The sequence below is a fragment of the Branchiostoma floridae genome, chromosome 6 (assembly GCF_000003815.2).
Source record: "Branchiostoma floridae strain S238N-H82 chromosome 6, Bfl_VNyyK, whole genome shotgun sequence".
NCBI classification, from domain to species: Eukaryota; Metazoa; Chordata; class Leptocardii; order Amphioxiformes; family Branchiostomatidae; genus Branchiostoma; species Branchiostoma floridae.
The window spans coordinates 3231275-3251735 of NC_049984.1; the positions used below are offsets into that span (position 1 = coordinate 3231275).

General features: G+C 41.6%; 1 protein-coding gene across 1 annotated transcript; it reads left to right on the forward strand.

Moving 5' to 3' along the window:
• Window positions 1-4896: 4896 nt before the first annotated feature.
• Window positions 4897-19896, forward strand: LOC118418588 (phosphoenolpyruvate carboxykinase [GTP], mitochondrial-like). The gene is given in 10 exon segments (XM_035824582.1): window positions 4897-5053; window positions 8445-8577; window positions 9058-9191; window positions 9536-9720; window positions 12233-12436; window positions 15489-15676; window positions 16575-16910; window positions 17202-17481; window positions 18082-18476; window positions 18478-19896. Coding segments are annotated over 10 exon segments (2073 nt in total). The 5' UTR covers window positions 4897-4961; the 3' UTR covers window positions 18604-19896.
• Window positions 19897-20461: the final 565 nt, after the last annotated feature.

A 20461-nucleotide genomic window follows, 5' to 3' on the forward strand; every position in this document is an offset into this window, starting at 1 on the left:
TGGATCCCAGTAACTGTTGTCGGTTTTATGAACTATATTTGCTGTGCATCTGGTACCAGCCTGTCTTTGCTTTTGAACATGAAGCAACACCTTGTACCCACTTTACACTAGGTTTTTCTGAGACGTCTTGGCCAAGACTGTCTCAGCCAAGATCTCAAGTCTCCTTACATGACTAGTAGTAGTACTGTAGTATTAGTTGTAAACACGCTGCCATAAAAAGATATCTGAAATCTGAACACAAACCCTAATGTTCTTTACAGGCCATTGGCATATAGGAACAGTGAATTATCACTGTATTACTATTAGAAGGTGGAGCCCATCCCTCTCCTTTTGCTTCCCAGCTGAAGTCATTTATCCATTTACAATTACACCGTGGACAAAGTCATGAGTGTCTTCACTCAGGCAGTGTATTCAATAAGCAAGCCCCTGACTTCTCAATCTTGCATCTGGTATCCTAACTGTTAGGCCATTGATGCGTGCAAGAACATCATGACAAGCCACCTTGAACAACTTCATGTACATAGTCCGTAACAAAATCTCTTTGAGTGACAACGCTACTTGCAATGTTGTGTGTTCCAACATGTGTCAAGTCTTGATATCACGCCCATTAATCTACACTATTGGACACTGATAGGACATATCCTTCTTATCCCTCCTATATTTGTCCTGATGCCAACTTTAGTCCCCTCAGTGAACTTGATACCTCAGGAGTGTGGCGTAGGCATTGGGTCATGTTTCCATTTCATATGTCATCTGTGTGACAGTTTCTGAACTGCCCAAGCAGTAGGGGATATGTGACTTTCCTGGATAAATAGATAAACTGAACTGAACTGAAGCAGACACGGTGAGGTACCTTTATGAATAGACTTATATTTTGAGCTTTCATCATTATCACTGAATCAGGTTCTTCCTGAATGTCAAGACTCAAGGGAAAAAGTAAGGTACCAAGTTTTGAAATGGTACAAAATAAAAACTACACGGGTAACCAGGGCTCAATACTTTTTTCTGCATACCTGCACCGGTGCAGGTAACATTGAAAATTACCTGCACCAGACAAATTTTACCTGCACCACTCTGAATTTAGGAAGTATGGGTCATAGTAAATTAATACTAAAATTGCTCAGGAACCATTGCTATTTTTTCTTTTATACTAACTTTATAGGTGGTAACAGTCAATGCAGCTAATAACAATCCATTTACACCTACATCATATGGCATTTTTGTATAAAACCCAGTACATGGTCCAGTGCAGGTTAGGTGCAGGCAGACACCAGAAATACCTGCACAGCTCCAATTTTACCTGCACTAACCTGAATATGCAGGTGGTATTTCGAGCCCTGACATGCCAAACCCAGGCCGCTTAGCTGATATTGGGCATACATTAAATGGTAAGAATGGAACATTCAGATATCAATTACTCTTTCAAGGTTCGTTTGGCAAGGAAAGGAAAAATGTCAAGTTCGAGTTTTAGCGAACATTTGCACAAGTGGCCTTCATGGCCAGAAATACTTTCAGGATGAAATAATGGAATTTTGACCCTCAATTTGGAAATGGCAAATGTCAAAAGAGCCGTGAATTCTGTGCCAGAGTCCAACAACAAGTTTTATTAGATGTACGTGCGTACTGTAACCTTGTGAAGGGCCACACAGTCAGTCAGTTAGCTAGAACTGGCTGTCACCAGTTTGAATTATTTCAGTTCTGCGGTTTGCGGTCAGCTCTGTCCGGAGGGTATGATCTCGGACATTGACATTTGATGTTGATGGAATTCAAATTGGTTTGAACTTTTATTAACCTTCATTATGTTGTCCTGTTGGCGTCACTATTGGGAGTCACCTTGCTGTGTTGTTGTCATGTGATTAATCTTTTGAAAGCTGCAACTATTTTATGAATAACTCGAGAGAAGCATTCCTTTTTTTTTCTACAATAGAATTTTCATTGCTTGTAAAGCTTACAGGTGTCAACCCTAGCTTAAGTAAACTGTAGAAGTCTCAACACAAAATTAGTGTTTTATACAATGATTGTACATTTTAAAACTATTTTGTGTTCTGAGTGAGAATGTCAAAATGCCAATTATAGTTGCTTTCCTAAATCTAGTTTTTGTCTTTCTGTGTCATAGTGCACACTTACAGCATGGTTAGTGTTTCACTCAATAACAGAGTCCACTAGAAATGCACAAACATGTTATTGTCCTCTAAACTCATGACATGGGTGGACCCTTCATTTGTTGTTGCAAGTTACAGTAAAAGATTAATCTATCTGATCACAACCAATCTGTAGTTTGACCTCGGGACAACACCCCCAACAAGCCCCCGGGCTTAACCAATGACGAGGGAACTTAGACAATGACGAAGAAATCGTCAAATGACAGGATACAACTTGTTTTGACATCCTGTTTTGTTGTTGTTTTCATCAGAGATTGCACTTTTTTGGCAAACATCCATGACGACATAATATTCAATCAGTCATAAGGTTCTATCTGACCTTTGGACAACGCCCCTGGCAAGCCCCCAGCGCTCGACCAATCACAAAATTAGAATTAAATGTGACAGGGCAACCTTTGGATGGAACTTGAAGTGATTTAAAGTGTTGTTGGAATTTCATACATCAGAAACAGCTATCTTTCATTTGATTTTGACTAGAGTAATCAATTGGATCTGTGTGACTGGTCAATCTGCATAACCACATGGTAACAGAGTAAACAGACATAGCTTTGAAGGTTTAAAATGAAATGAATGATGGGTGTGTCTACTATTTGTCTGCAAGAAAACTAAGAAAACTCCCCCATCAAGCCCCAGGTTAAACCAATGGCAAACCAGATCTCTCCGGTTACAAGGAAACTTGTTTACAACAAGTATTTACAACTTTACATGTTAAAAATGGTTGAAGTTGAGCAGAAGGTTGAGGCAATGGAAAAGACAACAATCTTTCCTACCAGCAGTGTCTTGGAAATCACTTTAGATTTGTATCTGCTTGCTCTATTGATTGATTGGAAATGGTAATTACTGTAATTTTCTGTTGCTGCATCATTGGACTGATTGGAATCAGCTGACTCCTTTTGACGTCAAGACGACTCCCCTGACAAGCCCCCAGGCTCGACCAATCACAGGCCAGCATGTGTGATGTCATTGTATGTTCCAGGGTATTGATTTCATGTGGAATCATTGCTTGAGTTCTTGAGGCAAAGAAAACTCGATTGAAAAAAAGATTCTAGCTTCTCAAAGTAGAAACCCAGGCTGAATTTTCTTCTTGATATGAAGTCAGCAATACGGAATACTACTGAGAAAAAATAACTTTAAATCTGGGAATATTCTGAAATCATTGAATACGTGTGCTAAGTTTCTGTAACGCAATTAGAAATGGTTGGAATTTTAGGGCTCGAAATACCACCTGCATATGCACGTTTAATAGTGCAGGTAAAATTGGAGCTGTGCAGGTATTTCTGGTGGCTACCTGCACTGGTCCATGTACTGGATTTTTACATAAAAGTCCTATGAATGTATGATGTAGGCGTATATGTATTGTTATTAGCTGCATTAACTGTTACCACTTATTAAGTATAAGGGGAAAAAATAGCATAGCATGGTTCCTCAACAATTTTAATGCGGTCCATACTAACTAAATTCAGAGTGGTGCAGGAAAAATTTTTCTTGTGCAGGTAATTTCTTTGTTACCTGCACAACTGCATAGCTGGTATAACCTCCCTTCGGCATAACACTAGCTCGGGACCCATCTGTGCACAGTGACATGATTTGTCAGTGGTTAGAGATCTGCATAAAGCGTCACGTCTGTTTTGAAATGATTTTTTTTAACGATGTCTGACTGTTATATAAATGGATCAATAATGCATGGAGTTTGGGTGGTGTACGTGCGGTGCAGGGGCCATGATGCAATACCTGCAGAAGGAAAAATACAGAGAACAAACTGTCATGTCAATCTGGATAATTTGTTCATCCAGGGTGATGCAACTTGTGGCAAGGAGGCATTCCTACATTCTTTGAGCTGTAGTGAACTAATGTAAGATCACCAATCTTTGTCACAATTGTGACTCCATGTAACAGCTTGTGTTTCCTTTGTAGGCATAATTTTAGAATTGAGAAAAAAATGGACAGTAACACATGGCACAGCAATCAATATTTCCATATTTGCTGCAGTGTTCGGGCAAGAATTGTCACCAAAAAATTTTATAGCACAAACCTACAGAAGACTAGTTTTAGCCTAGGTGTATAGAAGAGATTGTTTTGAAATTTGATAGCAGTCTTGTGTATGTTTTCACAGCACTAATGTTGTCTGATGTTAGTTTAAGGATTTGCATGGTATGTTGTTTCCTGAAGCCAGATCGGACTAGTTGAACTACATTTTTTGAGAAGGGCATTTTAGATATTTAGAGATAATGCATGTCATTTGCAAGTACAAGTCATGGTCAAAAAGCATAGGGCGTAGACATTACCAAGAATGGGCATGTTATCAACAATGAACGCATGAATTCTTTATATTTCCTATCCTTTTCCTGTAAGTCCTGGCACAATGTTTCACTACTCCATAGCACAGCATTAGTCACTGTATCACCTTATTGACTCAGCAATTTTAGAAAAAAAGTTGTGTTCCAAAGCACAGTATAAAACTCAAGATACAAGATTTTGGCCATTCAGCCCTGAACTTGGGTGCTTGAACTATAGTTACCCCAAGTTAAGTCAATATGAACGGAAAATTCCAGAATATTTCACTGGTCGTAAGCAGGTTGTGGAAAATTCCACCCTGTGCCGGTTGCCGGCAGCCTGTATTGGATTGCATCATGCAAGGTGACCTCATGATGACGCCCCCTCCCAGCCCACCTTTCTGACCAATCAGAGAGCAGCAGGCTGCACCCTGACCAATCAGGAGGCAGTATTGTCAGCCCACCCCAGTCCCATTCACCACGTCCCCAGTGCGTCAGTGGTGACTAACTGTCCTGGTTTAAAAGCATGGCTAGGGCTGTCTCTTCTCACATTTTACAAGAACTGTTCACCCTGGAGGTGCTAAGACAGTCAGCCTTTCTTCTTACGGCTCAAAAGAGGTAGGATTTCTATCAAGTATTCATTTTAGACTTCTGTTCTATGTCTAAGCAATTTTCTTGTTGTTTTCCAGTCATATTAGCAGTTATATTGAGTTATTGGGCCTTTTTGCTTAGAGTTGTCCCAGCTAGTATGACTATGAGTTTGAAGAATTTTTTTCATTCAAATTTTTACTTGTAAGGTTTCTTTGCTTTGTTCAAATTTTTATTTTGAATATTCAATTTCTGCTGGATAATTTAAGGGATATAAAGAGATGGGTGCTTGGTTTTGGTCTTGGTAGTGTTTGGGAAAAATTGTCTTCTTGGAAGTTCTGACTTCCTGTGACTGAAAAGATGATGTAATGTGTGATTGGGTGTGTGGTGTGGGGAGATATTTGGACTAACATTTTGTCTCATGGATGTCCGACTGAAATGCAACGATTTTATCTGAAAGGCTTGTTGAAGGCAGCTTTTAAAGCGGCTGCCGTGATCTTTCATGAAAACTGAATAGCCAGCTCTGAAAGCCTCTTTGACCTCCTTAAAAGCAGTATAGCTTTGTGACTAGTTTTAGTGATACCGATCCAAGGTTTCCAGCCACATTTTACGGTAGGTGGACATTTTGTGCTTTTGGCTGTCATGAGTCTTTGTCAAGATGAGAAAAAAAGATTTGCTGCTGATAAAGCTTAGCAAAGGAATCTAGGAACTGAAACCTTAGTGATTTTTATCAGCACTAGAATTACACCAGGTGCAAGAAGACATTTTTTTCTGACTGAAGCACAGTGGCTCTGATATATTCCAGAGATAGCTTTGTAGCTCCTATTTCCCTTCAGGAGTCCATACATATACCATGGTATTTGTACTACATCAATTTTAACTTCCAAAGTACCTACAGGCCCCTGAAGGAATAGTGATGCATCACTCCTGTTGTTTGGGGACATGTTCAGCTTTGCTTCTGAATCCAAATTATTGATTTTTGAAGTCCAGCTGCAGGAAGACTGTTTCCTCCCCTGCTGACTAGCGTCATAGCCAATACAGCTTTCTATTCTAGTCAGTCTGAATTTTTTTTTAATTTTGACATCCTGTCGATCGCAGAAGGTGCGACGATCCTAGTGGGGTCCGGGAGAATGTTCCCCCTGGAAAATTTTTAATTAAATCTATCAAATTTTGCTTTTAGACTCTGCTTGGTTCAATCAATGGCATATGTTTTGATATCTTTACATTCCGATTTTTGTGCATCATAGAGGACGGAATGGGCAAAATTTATATCCGTCCCCAGCAGCAAAATTCTATCAAAGGACGGAAGGACAGACACTACGCCAATACACATGTGTTTCAATACAACTACAACAACATGTAGAAAGTAAAATTAGACTAAGAGGCTTTGTTTTAATCTCAGGCTGTAAAGGAATGACAGCGCTGGGGTGTGTCAGAGGTGCGTGCCGGTATGTTAAACTGGCGATAGCTGATTCCGTGGTCCTGTTGACATTTGTTTACAAAGGAAGTCGTTACTGATCATGAAGGACGTCAGAACCCACGTCACCTGCGGTAACCTTTTCCAATCAAGTGATTAGTCACATGATAGGCAGGGTCGGATTTATGTTCCGCCCGTTCCTATTGTTACCTTTTGAATGCAGGTGTGTCAATGGAGCTGCCACTGTTTGTATTTAAGTCCTAAAGGCACGTATGTTGTCTGCCTCTCCGTATGAGGTGGATGTACAACATTTTTGTAATTGTCATACCATGGCATGGAAAAAAAAAAAAAAACCACTTGTGAAAGAAGACCACTTGTGGCAGGTAGCATCTGGTCTATGTGGACAAGTGACCACTACCGTATAGACTGGATTCTTAACTTTTTGGTGGTCACTTACTAGATGACTTTCCCCTTTGACACAAGCAAATTGTCATATTGTCATATTTTCATATTGTACAGATTTTGACTGCATATCAATGGCCAGGTGGTACTTTTATAGAGGTGGTCACTAGTACAGGCTTGACTGTATGTCATTGGCCAGGTGGTCCTTTTGTAGAGGTGGTCACTTGTACTAGTAAGTTGTACAGGCTTCACTGTATGTCATTGGCAGGTGGTCTTTATATAGAGGGGTCACTTGTACAGGCTGCACTGTATGTCAGGTGGTCCTTATGTAGAGGTGGTCACTCCTATGCTTGGGTACATACTTTATAGTGTTGTATTCTATGGGCAAAACAGGAGATTGAATATCAGTCCAAGGGTGATGCATAAATAGGCTATTGCATTATGTGCTAGTAAAAGGAACAAATTTGATCAGAGAGAAGATAGGCAATCACTTAAGTGTACAGTTCCCCTGTACATTTACCTAATGCACTATGCAAATGTAGCACCCATAAAAATTGGGTCGTCCATTTGGCAAAAACAAGTGGTTTAGCTGTTGGTCTGTTGAAATTTGAAACATTAATTTAAAGATTATCGCTAGCTTTTTATCAATTTTTCTTCTTTGCTGTTTTGATCCCAAGTTTTATTTGGCCGGGCTGTAAATCCACCGACACTTTTTCCTGACAACGAAAACAACATTTGAGTCCACCCAGAAATGGTGTCAAGGATTTCTGGTATGGTGCTGGGGCTTGTTGGTGTCCTGAAAGTGTGTTAGTAGGACATGGATAGACATATGATAGATGGGGCAAATGCTTTCTTTGGGTAGCAACAGCAACACATGGATTTTATCATTCAAATAACAATATTAACTGCCATGGGGCATTTGCCTTGTAGTTGTGAAGTTTAGCCATATCTTGGTAATATGAATTATGATGACTATCTCAACTGACATTTGGTACTTTTGCCTTTTGGCCAGCTGCTCTGGTTGAAATATGTGCAGTGGTGCTGTATCACAGTTTATCTAATGTTTATAGTCTCTTGCGCAGATCTTGATAGGAAATGGACATAAGTTTGTCTGCACATGATTGCTATACATGTTGTACTCTGAGGCTGACCTCCCAAAGTCATGATATAGCCAGCATTTGGCTTATGTCCAGTATTTAACTTTGAAAATGGTAAATACAAAGTGCGCGGTCAGATTCCATGTTTGGTGCATGGCTTAATCATTAGATTTGACTTTTTTTTTCATTTTTCTAACTGTCCAGTTTCATTGTATTTTAGAACTTGCATGTGCAAATCTTTCATGGCTTAATAACAAGTTTTCTTTGCTTCAAATAAAGTGTTGTATATGTTCTATAGTATATACCTGGTATAACCGCCCTTGGGGGTAACACACCAGCTTTGAAATGTTTGAAATTTGTATATGACAAGTTTGACAAGTTTTATTACAGTGGCTAAATAGCTAATATATGTTCCGATGCACAGAGAAGTACATGTATGTGGGGTATGTTTCAACACAACACAGCGTACTGATGCAGTGTTTTTGTCCTGTGTGTTCCCCTGCAGTCGGTGTACGGTGATTATAAAGCAGGCCCACAGAAGCGTCCACAGAATGCCGCCCGTTCCCGCCCAGACCCAGACCAGCGTCCGCACGCTACATGGCGACCTGGACAAGCTGCAGCCCCGCGTCAGAACTTGGGTGAGTCTTACAGTCCTCACATCATTCAACTTCAAGTTCAGTAGAACTAGAAGTATTATCCAGTATGGTATACGTATTTGGTTTTGAGTATACCTGACATGGGGTCCTGGACAAGCTGCAACCCCGCGTCAGAACTTGGGTGAGTTGTCATCATTCAACTTAAAGTTCAGTAGAAGTATTTGATTATACTGGTGCGGGGGTCCCTGACAAAGGTGGGCAGCAGTCGACTAGTCTTCGCACAGTGTTTTCTCTGACCAGTAGGGCCAAACTGGTGAGGCCACATATTTTGATGTCCTGAATTGTTAAATCACTGAATTGAAACTGTGCAATTTGGATTGACTTGTCATTGACAAGGCTATCAGTGACTTGCAATCTATGAGAACATTCACTGCAATGTTTGCCAAGAGCTTGTTGTAAAGTTACCGTGGGAAGGAGAAGTGTTGTATTTCTTAATGAATAAACTATTTTCTTCGCTTTTAGGTTGAGCAGCAGGCGAGAATTTGTCAGCCAGACAACATCCACATCTGTGATGGTACCACGGAGGAGAACACCATCATCCTGAACATGCTGGAGGCACAGAAGGTCATCAAGAAACTGCCCAAGTACGACAACTGGTGAGTCGGCCATTCTCTACACATCGGAATCAATTGTTTGTTTTGTGTAAGTGGCTTTTAGGTGCAAGGGACCAGTTTTGTACAGTAAGTACAAGCTGCTTGAAACCAGACTGCAAGGTTTGATCCACTCATGCTAAGGTGGACCCCTACTCTTTTTAAGAAGTGTGATGTTTTTTTAAATATTTGTTTTAAGTGTTCAAGACGTAAACTGCCTTTTACAAGTGCTCATGCCACCTTGAAGGTGTTCACTTTTTTTGGAGATTGCATATTGTCAATTTTATCTCATTCATGTTCTCTTACGAGAATTTGGACTTACTTGCCATTCGTATATGTCTTTGCCACAGCTGGTTGGCCAATACGGACCCAAAAGACGTCGCCCGCGTAGAAAGCAAGACGGTGATCTGCACGGAGAACGAGAGAGACACCATCCCCAAGCCCGCGGAGGGCGTGAAGGGACAGCTCGGACACTGGATCTCCCCTAAGGACATGGAGATCGCCTTCGAAGAACGGTTTCCTGGCTGCATGAGGGGTCAGTTGGTTATTTTGTTTGTTTGTTTGAACCTTTATTTATTCATGAAAGCTCAAATCGACCTGCAGGCCACTTTTCATTAAAGTCAGGAGGGAAGAGGCAAGGGTCAGACAAGGTATATAACAGAGATACAGTTTACATAGTTTAGAGTCCTTTTGAGTCCTCTAACTTAAAAAAATATAAGTCTATATACACAATTTACATACATACAAAATACATGATAGAAACTGCTGCATGATTCAAGTCCGTTCATTTTGGCCGTTGCCATTACTTTATTATCAAGTTACCTCCAAAAATAATTTCATCAGGTTGGTAGGTCATAGGATAGTAGAGTTTTCATTTAAACTTAAAGTTTGTTTTGTTTGTTTGTGCCTGCTGACATTTCAATACCTATCAGACATCTTCCTCAGAGCTTCAGTTCGATATAAGTTAGCTAACCAAAATCCTTATCCACTGGCCAAAGAGTGTCATTTGTCAAAAGGGTGATTGAGTTAATCAGTAGAAAATGGAAAATGGCTCGAAGGTGATAGATATTTCCTGGTGGAAAAATACAATGGCAGTGATTGAAAACCCGGGGAATTTCCATTGGATATTGGACCTCAATCTGTTTTTAACTCGTTGGAAAATTCCACCACTATTTCCATTGGTTGTTTAGGCCATGTTCATTAGATGGTGTGTGTGTGTGTGCAAATGACAAAATGAATGATGGGAAAAAATGTTGAAATCTATGTGGCAGGAAGGCTAAACTAAACACACAGATTCTTCATCTGTGCTATTTCATGATCTTCTTTGTTTCTTCTTTCATTTTGGAAGAGACTTAATATCAGTTCTGCAGAATCTGTTTTGCAAGCTGCGCATATCTTTCCTCATTTTTGCAGCAGCTTTGTATGATTTACAATGAACAGTGAGTGTGATTGAAAACTTTTTTTTTTTTTGGAAACCGACTAAACTTGATGCACACGCAGACGTCATCCATATAATAAGATCAACATGTCCCAACCTCAATTTCTGGGAATTCTTGTCCCATTTGGTCTTCTTTGTCAGTGCGTCACTACAGCGTCCTAATCATAGATGAGCTGGAAATTCCCGTGCATTTGGCTCCCTTGATTACAGAATTGGGTTTTACATTAGCACGACCTTGGGTAAGGTCGGGGAGTGTGCGCCCACCCACTCAAATCACAGACTGGCCGAATCCAGTTATCATCATATCGGGTCACTTAACTGTAGGAAATTTACAGGCCAAAATTAATACCGTGGTTATAAACCCTAATTGGATGCGGTCTCACGTATCGGATATTTCCACCTACTGGCGTCATAGCGCTACGTAATAAGACTTAACATCAATGTTGCTCTGATTGGCTGATTATAGTTCCCAGTCAGTAAGGGGGATGATCCTATGGGCACTAATAAATTCCACTCAGAGACTGTTGTATCCATGTAGATCCCATGCCATTTGGATGCAGTTTTCTCTATGGTAATCTAAGCTTTTAATCTACAAATGAACCCCTTAGTTTATCTGAAACTTTTTTGATTATTAATCTCCATATACAATTAGTAGTCATTAATTTAGATAGGATAATAAGTAATATGTATCCAGAATACAACAAAACCTCAGATGTCAAGATGAAATTATTGCATTGTCACAAGCTTACAAGCCTTGCACCTGTGTCTTCTTACCTTGTGTGCCATTTATTCTGTACAGTCTTTTGGTGTCTTAAAAATCCTCATGGTCTGGTTGCATCAAGCACAAGGCATTTATGATTTAGAGATAGCTTCATTCATTATCTACAAAAGTAGTTTGCATTCAAAGGAAAGGAAAGGGAAGATATGATTAGATCAGTGACAGTGCCAGCACTGTCAAATCAAAAGTGGACTGTTCTGTCCGTTTTCAGCACCCTTGCCTAGTAACCAGGAAGTGGTTTCTGACTGACCGTTCGTTGATGCGTCAGGTTTTCCATCACAGTATGTTACTACAGTACAGTCCTGTAAATACATTTCAGTTAGCGAGATGGTGCTAATGCAAACACTACTGCAAATTTTCCCGCCAGCATGAAATTAAATCCCTGTGAACTTAAACACAAGAAATGCTAACAATTTCTCCTTATCTCTCTGTTGTCCAGGTCGCACAATGTACGTGATCCCTTACAGCAAGAGACTTAAGCACGAGACATTTATGACTTAGTGAAAGCTTAATTCGTTATCTATTGATAGTATTATACCAGTACCAAAAGGAACACTAACTATTTCTCCCTGTCTGTCTGTAACGGTACAGGTCTCACCATGTACGTCATACCCTACAGCAGGGGACCTAAGCATGAGACATTTATGATCTATTATACCAGTACCACAAGAAATGCTAACCATTCTTCCCGCCTCTCTGTTGTCCAGGTCGCACAATGTACGTCATCCCTTACATCAAGGAACTATGATTTAGAGAAAGCTTTATTTATTGTATATTCTGCAGGTACCACTGGAAATACTAACCATTTTTCCCCGTCTCTCTGTTGTACAGGTCGCACCATGTACGTCATCCCTTACAGCATGGGACCGGTGGGCTCTCCGCTGGCCAAGTACGGCGTCCAGGTGACGGACTCCGCGTACGTTGTGGCGAGCATGCGCATCATGACTAGGATGGGTGCAAACGTGCTGGACGCCATCGGCGAGGACGAGTTTGTCAAGTGCCTCCACTCGGTCGGAGCGCCCATCCCCGATTCAGGTACTAGCTGTTCTTGGTTAATTCACGTTTGTGTAATTTAAACGTTAGGCCACACCAATTAACCTGTTGCGCCAAAAATAGTTACTCAAGCAACTGGATATGGTTTTGAAACGGTCAGACGTTTCGGATAGAATCCACTATCCTTCGTCAGTGACACTGAAGAGATCTGGAAGAAACAGGTCTTTTATACTATAACTATGAATGAAGACAATTTCAGATGTCCAATAGGAAAGGTTGTAAGACAATTCAGACTGAAGACAAATAACCTGTTGGTTCACGGATTTCTAAAAATGATAATAAGATATGCTTAACTGGAAAAAGCACAATGAAAACAAAGCCAGAGGACCAGATTTATGCCTTGGTGTACTCAGTTTTTTGGAGTGAATACAGTAACATTCAAGTTTTCCTCCCTACCCTATGCTTTTTTGATGTCCACTTGCTACATTTTTATTTTAAAAATCCGAGAACCATGGAAATCAATTGGTGTGGCCATATGTCGTTTGTCAAAATTTTCATAGGCATGGGTTTTACCAAGGTTGGTTTGAGCTGTTTTTTTTTTGTTTGTAACTAGTTCACTTGCAATTTCAGCTTTGAAAAGTTGTATTCTCTATATTATGATCCTATGGCAGCAAAGCTTAGAAATGTTCTGTTCCTCAGTTGCATTTTACTGTCACAGTGCTGAAAGTCTTTTTCAAGACCATGGTTTCTCCCCCCCAAAACCGTGAGCTTTTCGTGAGAATTGATTTGTTATTTTCTGATTTCAAGGTGGTCTTTCAGGTTCTGGTGTTTGTGCATTTGTCTGCATGTGACTGTTATGCAGGGTTGTAGCCAACCTGAAATAATTTCCATCTCCTTAATTTTTAATCTTAGCAAGTGCCCAATTATAAGATTTAGACCCTCTGAAATGCTATTTCCTGCATTTTTAGGTCTGAATTTTGCTGGTAGACTGAGCAGTTCAATGGCATCTGTTGTGGTGGAAAAATTATGCAAGGAGGACGGAAAGGGCAAATTTTTTTCCTTCCCCTGTAGCAATTGCAAAATTCAGTCAAAGGATTGAAGTACGGGTGCTGGCTACAACCCCGCTGTTATGTAATAAAGTTCTTGATTGTCGGTTTGTTTGAATGGTTTCCTGGTTTTGCAGAAGTCATGTAAATTTTCACGAGTATTTCGTCCTTCAAAGGTGGGCAAAATGCACTCCAGGAAAGTTTAAGAATAAACTGACATTCTTTGGACAAACACAGATTTTATGGATGACATCCTTTAAAGAGACTTCTTAAATTATGCAAGAGGTCTTTTTGATTACAGGAAAACTCTTTTTGTAATAATATTTTTATAACAATTACAACACAATCTTTACCTCTTAAGTTTAGGCTCTTGCAAAAACCCAGCTTTGCAGATGAATGTCATCCACAAAATCCAGGTTGTTTATGCTAACAACATCAGGGCTCGAAATACCACCTGCATATACAGGTTAGTGCAGGTAAAAAAAATGGAGCTGTGCAGGTATTTCTGGTGTCTACCTGCACCTAACCTGCACTGGTCCATGTACTGGGTTTTATACATAAATGCCCTATGATGAATGTGCATGTGGATTGTTACTAGTACAATTCTAGTACATGTATGATCCATACCTCCTAAATTCAATTCAGAGTGGTGCAGGTAATGTTTCTCTGGTGCAGGTGATTTTCAATGTTACCTGCACCAGTGCAGGTATGCAGAAAAAGGTATTTCGAGCCCTGAATATAGTGTACACCAGTCTAACCTGGAGGGCCTGGCCTGGGGTGAGTGCCATCAGGAGTTTCATCCAACACAAAGCCGTCACTGAAGGCTAACAGCGCTTATTTCTCAATCTGCATGGAGAATGAACAATACAATTTGCATGTTTTCTCTTCCACAGCATGCCTAACTTCTGTTCTGCAAACCTTTTGCATTTTAAGCCCTGCGCTGCATTCCTCCTGCATTTTTTTTTATGTGGAAAATTTGATTCAGAAACATTTCTTTTCAAACTTCGATGAAGGTTCGACATCCAGGAAACGAGATACTGAATGCCAAAGTTACTCAAGCATCTGTGAATTGACCATTTACTAATTCTAAACTTTTCCAGTTGCTTGAGTAAATTTTGCATTGAGTATTTCTTTCCAAAGTTAAAAGCCGGTCTTTGTACTTTCTCTGCTTACTTGGATGCTTCAGAAAAGTCTCATAGTTTACAAAGAGCATGTTCATCATTATCTCCACTGTTGTGGCTAAAAATTACACGTGATGTGATCGTGCATTTCGAAAACCACTACCTCTATTGCTTTGATAATGAAACATGGCTTGCATGCACAACATGGCAGTAAAGTTATAACAAAGCCTATAGACTGTGCAAAGGACATTGGTGATGACAAATTTTGGATGAAACTCCTGTTTCGGTGGAGGGCTACGAGTAAGTATCGTCACAGGCGCTGCTGGGGGTCGTCTTGCGGACTGAAGGGCTGTAAACGGCACCGCCCCGACTGGCCAGGTTCTCCCCATTCCACTAGCGTAGATGAACGCGGTTGAGGTTACTATCTAACGGTCCTTCTCGGATTTCTTTCCTCCCACAGCCCCCATCACCTCAGGTTGACAGGCTTCGGGGATTAAAAGGTTCGACTGATCGGCGGTGTCGTCGCGTTGGTGGCCACGGCGTGTCCGCGTGATCTCCGCCCAACTCTCGACAGGTGGCTACCCCATCCGACGTCTCGACTTGGCCCAACCGAAACACATTCCTCCTCCTCTCCTTCTTTTTCTTTCCTTTTCTCCTGCCCTTATGATTCCATTTATTTCAGTACTCCTAAGATTTATGCCATTTGCCACGAGCTAGCGGCGACCGTTTGTGTAAGCCTTGCAGCAGTACAGGTGCGCCCTGGTGGGAATCGAACCCGGGTCCTCTCGCGGCTCCGAGAGGCGGCGGTCAGACCCACCTCAGCCACTTAAAAGCTGCCGAGGTGCTTAGGAAGGGGTGGGGGCTCTCTCCCACGCACGCTTTGTAAATACTGTGTGGAAATTGCATTGCTATGGTTCTGCCCTCCAGAGAACGGCACGAAAAAGTGGCCCTGCAACCCTAAAAAGGTGATGATCGCCCACATCCCCGACAAGAGGGAGATCATCTCGTTTGGGAGCGGCTACGGAGGCAACTCCCTGCTGGGGAAGAAGTGCTTCGCCCTGAGAATAGCCTCGAGAATCGGCCGGGACGAAGGCTGGCTGGCAGAGCACATGCTGGTGAGTAGGCAAACAAGTAGTCAAATGAAAAAGCTGCATTGTCAGTGTGTTAAATGACATTCCTATAGTTCTTGGGCTGTCTTCAGTTTTAGATTTTTTCTGACTAATTGTTCTGAAGTCCATGTTGTAGTGTTTTTTTTGATTTTGGATTTTTTTTTGGGTGGGTGAATCTTTTTCTCAGGACGGAAGGATTGGTCCTGGAGACAGTTCAAATGCCTGTTCTTTAACAGTTTTATGGTATTTTCCCCCTAATCTCTTATTTTGTGGTCGTTTTGTGGAGGAAAACTTACACCTCTTGATCTCCCAAAAGGAGCAAGGTTGAAACATTAAGAAGAACAGCAAACGGAAGGATGCAGAAAACTGATTGTTCAACGGTCAAATAGTTAGCCAAAGAGATAGATGAATTGAGGACATATAGGTGCAAATCAATGTGAATGCTTAGCTGAACGTGCCTTGCTTGTTACACATCCTGGGCATCATATAAAGAACAGGTACTAGGTGAAACATTAAGAACAGAAGACTGAGAAGGATGGAGAAACCTGATAGCCAGATTTTCTGTGGTGCCCCAACAAACAAAGAGTTGGAAATCAATGTGAATACTTAGTTTAAAGGGATGTATTGTAAAATTTTGGCGCAAAAAGGACAAATATACTGAATTTTAAAATCTCCTGCTAGATTGGCATTTGTTACTTTCAAGCGTGTTCCTTTGTTCATCGGCAGTGGGAAATGTGCATATTTCAAGACGTCCTCACGGCACAACAAAGTTGTAGTCATACACTGTGAATATTGCTGTGCAGTGTAATAAGGTAGACTCATTACATGATGTAGTAAAAATGACCAACAACAGTAACTTTATTTTTGTACAATGCATCTAATTAACGCACCTGGCTTGTTTCAGATCCTGGGCATCACCAACCCCCAGGGAGAGAAGAAGTACATCGCTGCAGCCTTCCCCAGCGCCTGCGGCAAGACCAACCTCGCCATGATGCAGCCCACCCTCCCCGGCTGGAAGGTCGAGTGCGTCGGCGATGACATCGCCTGGATGCGCTTCGACGACGAGGGCAGGCTTCGCGCCATCAACCCGGAGAACGGGTTCTTCGGCGTCGCGCCCGGAACGTCGATGGACACGAATCCCAACGCCATGAGGACGATCCACAGTAATACGGTGTTCACCAACGTAGCAGAGACCAGTGATGGTGGTGTTTGGTGGGAAGGCATGGAGAAGCCACAGGAGGTACGGAAACGTCAGCTTTTATTTTTTATCAAATTTCATCATTTTTGGGAATTGGTGCACTCGTTCACGTAACCTGAAAATTTAGGTGCCAAGGAAAATGTCTGAGGGCTTAACATGGAGTGAATGAGCCCAAATACTATGGCTAAGCTGTAAAACTGTATTTTATTTACACTGCACATATATCTCTGTGCATTGGCATTTTGAGCATGTTATCTTGTGCAAGCCTTTGATAGAAGATTGCACCAAAACAGCTCCATGATGCTAACATCACAACTGTTTGTCTGTCCACAGGGAGTTGAGATCACCACCTGGCTAGGGAAGAAGTACGACCCCACTGACAAGAACATGAAGGCCGCCCACCCCAACTCTCGCTTCTGCGCCCCCGCCGCCCAGTGCCCCATCATGGACCCGGCCTGGGAGAGCCCTGAGGGCGTGCCCATCGACGCGATCGTGTTCGGCGGCAGAAGACCCAAGGGCGTGCCTCTGGTGTACGAGGCATTCAACTGGACCCATGGTGTGTTCATCGGCGCTGCCATGAGATCGGAGGCGACCGCAGCTGCTGAGCACAAAGGTGAGGACAGACAATTTGGTGCTGTTTTGTGTCAGCAAAAGTAACCAAGAAACCCTGGTTTAATCCTGGAAGGACATCTTGGTTGGGCTGTCTTTTGGAAAATGCTAACAACCCCTCCCTGTAAGAAATACACCCTGCTGCTTAAACAACGAGGAAACTTTGCTGCCCTGTGTGCACTATGATGCTTCAGTTTTTTTTTATTTTTTTTTATTGGGTTTTCAAATAAACAAAGACGAGTTGGGGGACCATCCAACAAAATGACAGCAAAAATAACAAAAGTGATCTCAATATAGTCATAACAATAATGAACTTAGATTCAAAAAATAATATGAGAACTTAAAACTGTAATAGTAATGAACTTAGATTCAACAGTGATATAACAGATCACTGATGCTTCAGTTTTACTGTGCTAGTACTACACTATATGCCTGTGGTTCTAGAACCCTTTTAATAGCAGATAAGCAAGCAAAAAATGGGCCGCTTTACTGTGAACTATTTGCATTACTGTCCAACGACTACAGTGCTACCACAAATGTTACCGCAAATTTATACTCCATTTTTTTCATTCACAATTAACTATTTGTTTATTTTCGTTTCCAGGCAAGTCCATCATGCACGATCCCTTCGCCATGAGACCGTTCTTCGGCTACAACTTCGGGCAGTACCTCACCCACTGGCTCAGCATGCAGAACCACCCGGGCGCCAAGCTGCCCAAGGTGTTCCACGTCAACTGGTTCCGTAAGGCGGAGAAGGGCGGGTTCCTCTGGCCAGGCTTCGGCGAGAACTCCCGCGTGCTGGACTGGATCTGTCGCAGGGTCGACAACGAGGACTGCGCCCGGGAGTCCCCCATCGGCCACATCCCCTCGGAAGGGTCCCTGAACTTGGAGGGGTTGAAGGAGGAGGTGGATATGCAGGAACTGTTCTCCCTGCCCAGAGACTTCTGGACCCAGGAGGTCAAGGAGATCGAGAAGTACTTCCGGCAACAGGTCAGCGGAAGACCTGCCCAACGAGATCGCGAATGAGCTACAGAAGCTGGGAGAGCCGTGTGCAGAAGTTGTAAGAAGGGACGGGGGGAGAATAAGAAAGAAAGGGGGGGCTGGGTGCGAAATTTTATTAAAATGAAGACTGGAATTGCTGGAAGAAGCATGTTTTATGATGAGGAACAGCGACTTTATTTTAGAGGTGGTTGTGCTTGGTGTTTTTGTCGTTTGGCATCAGGATTACAAACAAACGGAAGAGAGAGTATTTTATTCTTAGGTCACCAAGCAGGCACCGTGGGAGGTCCTAGCCTCTTACCGATGAACCAGTACACGTTTTCAGACTCCTTGGCGTGACCGTCATAAATAATCACCGATAATTATACAGAAATTACCGCCATCCTCTGCAGTATGGATGTATTGTCCGTGCATTGGGGTTTTGGTAACAGATTCTCAATATACTTATACGACACGTAGCTTTTCGAAAGACACCTAGCTTTTCAGCTGGCTTGAACTACATGTAGATTGTTATTTGCACAACCAGACATGCTACTTCTTACGCCAACGTTACCTCGTGGCCTAGATGGATCAACAAAGTTGCACTCTTTGTCATCAATGAGGTGTTTTACTTCAACATATTTTTCACTCATACTCTAGTTTGTAGTTGTGGTGTTTGTTATAGACAGATCATCACAATGCATTCCTCAAATGTACAGAACAATTTTTTTTGCTGCATTGATTGCGGCTTTTTCTTTTCCTTTTTTTTTTAATAGAAAATATTTGTGTATGTCCAGTCAGTTTGGTCAACTTTTGTGGAATACCAAATCCTTTTGCAGCACTAAAGCTGTGGTAAGAGTATAACTACAAACTTTGATGTGTAATGCTGCGTCTTGTATGCCTAGAGTCTTCAAGGTATGGGGTCTCCTCTTTGTATGGTGACGCCAGTTTTATATTCTTACCTCAGCGAGTCTGTACTTTTTACCTTAGATGTGATACCTATTTATGTAGTATCTAGAAAATGTCTATATTTGTGATTTTTCAGAACGAGAAAAGTATGGGATGCATTGATTCTGGGTGGGGTGGAGCATTAGCAAGGAAACTTTTAATGGCAATGACTTGAATGAAGCTGCTACATGATGTGAAGTACTACATGTTTTTAAATGTAGCCTTGACCGTTATTTAAATGTTGCTGTTTGTCTAATACTAATGTGTATTGTGTACATATATAAATATATAAACACTTAAGGGAATACACTACTGATGGCCAAACTGGCCTTTTTCTTCTGATCCTGAGTTTTGATCTGGGCGTTCAAGTCCCACTTTGTGACCTTAATTTATCATTTGTACAGATGTGTAGGTCACTTTTAGTCACATGTACCTCGCACATTTTTTGTCTTATCCCTTCACCCATTAAATGTCAATTTCCACTATGATCTAATTCAGTCTCGGTTGTCATCAATGTTTGTCGAGCATAAGTAGGCTATCCCAGGATACACATATAGGAGAATTCTGTTTACATGTATATTACAAGTAAAGAGTACATGTACTAGTTTCGATGTCTCATAGACACCTTCCTCATTGCTTCTGACTGGAGTTCTGCTTCTCGCTGCTATATGTAGCTGATGTAGCTGGTGCTTTTGCGCCGAGAACACAATCGCTACATAGCTAACTTAGTATACAACCTCCGATGCAAGGACATGAACATCACCCCTTCTTTATTAGACTTAAGACATTTAAGAAACATCAAGGCTTTTCTAATCAAATTGAAATGAAGGTAGCAACAAACTCCCATGCATTGGGTCAAAATGAGGGTTGGGCAGTAAAGCAATGTTCTCAACTCATAACATTTACATATAAAAATGCACAACTGCCTGACCCTCATTTCCGCCCAATGCATGTAATGAAAAGCAACTTGTAAAGGGAACTTGTGTTTTCTGTTGCCCATATATAGCATGCATCCAAATGGATCCTGGTCCTGAAAGGTGTTCTAGTGATGGCCAATA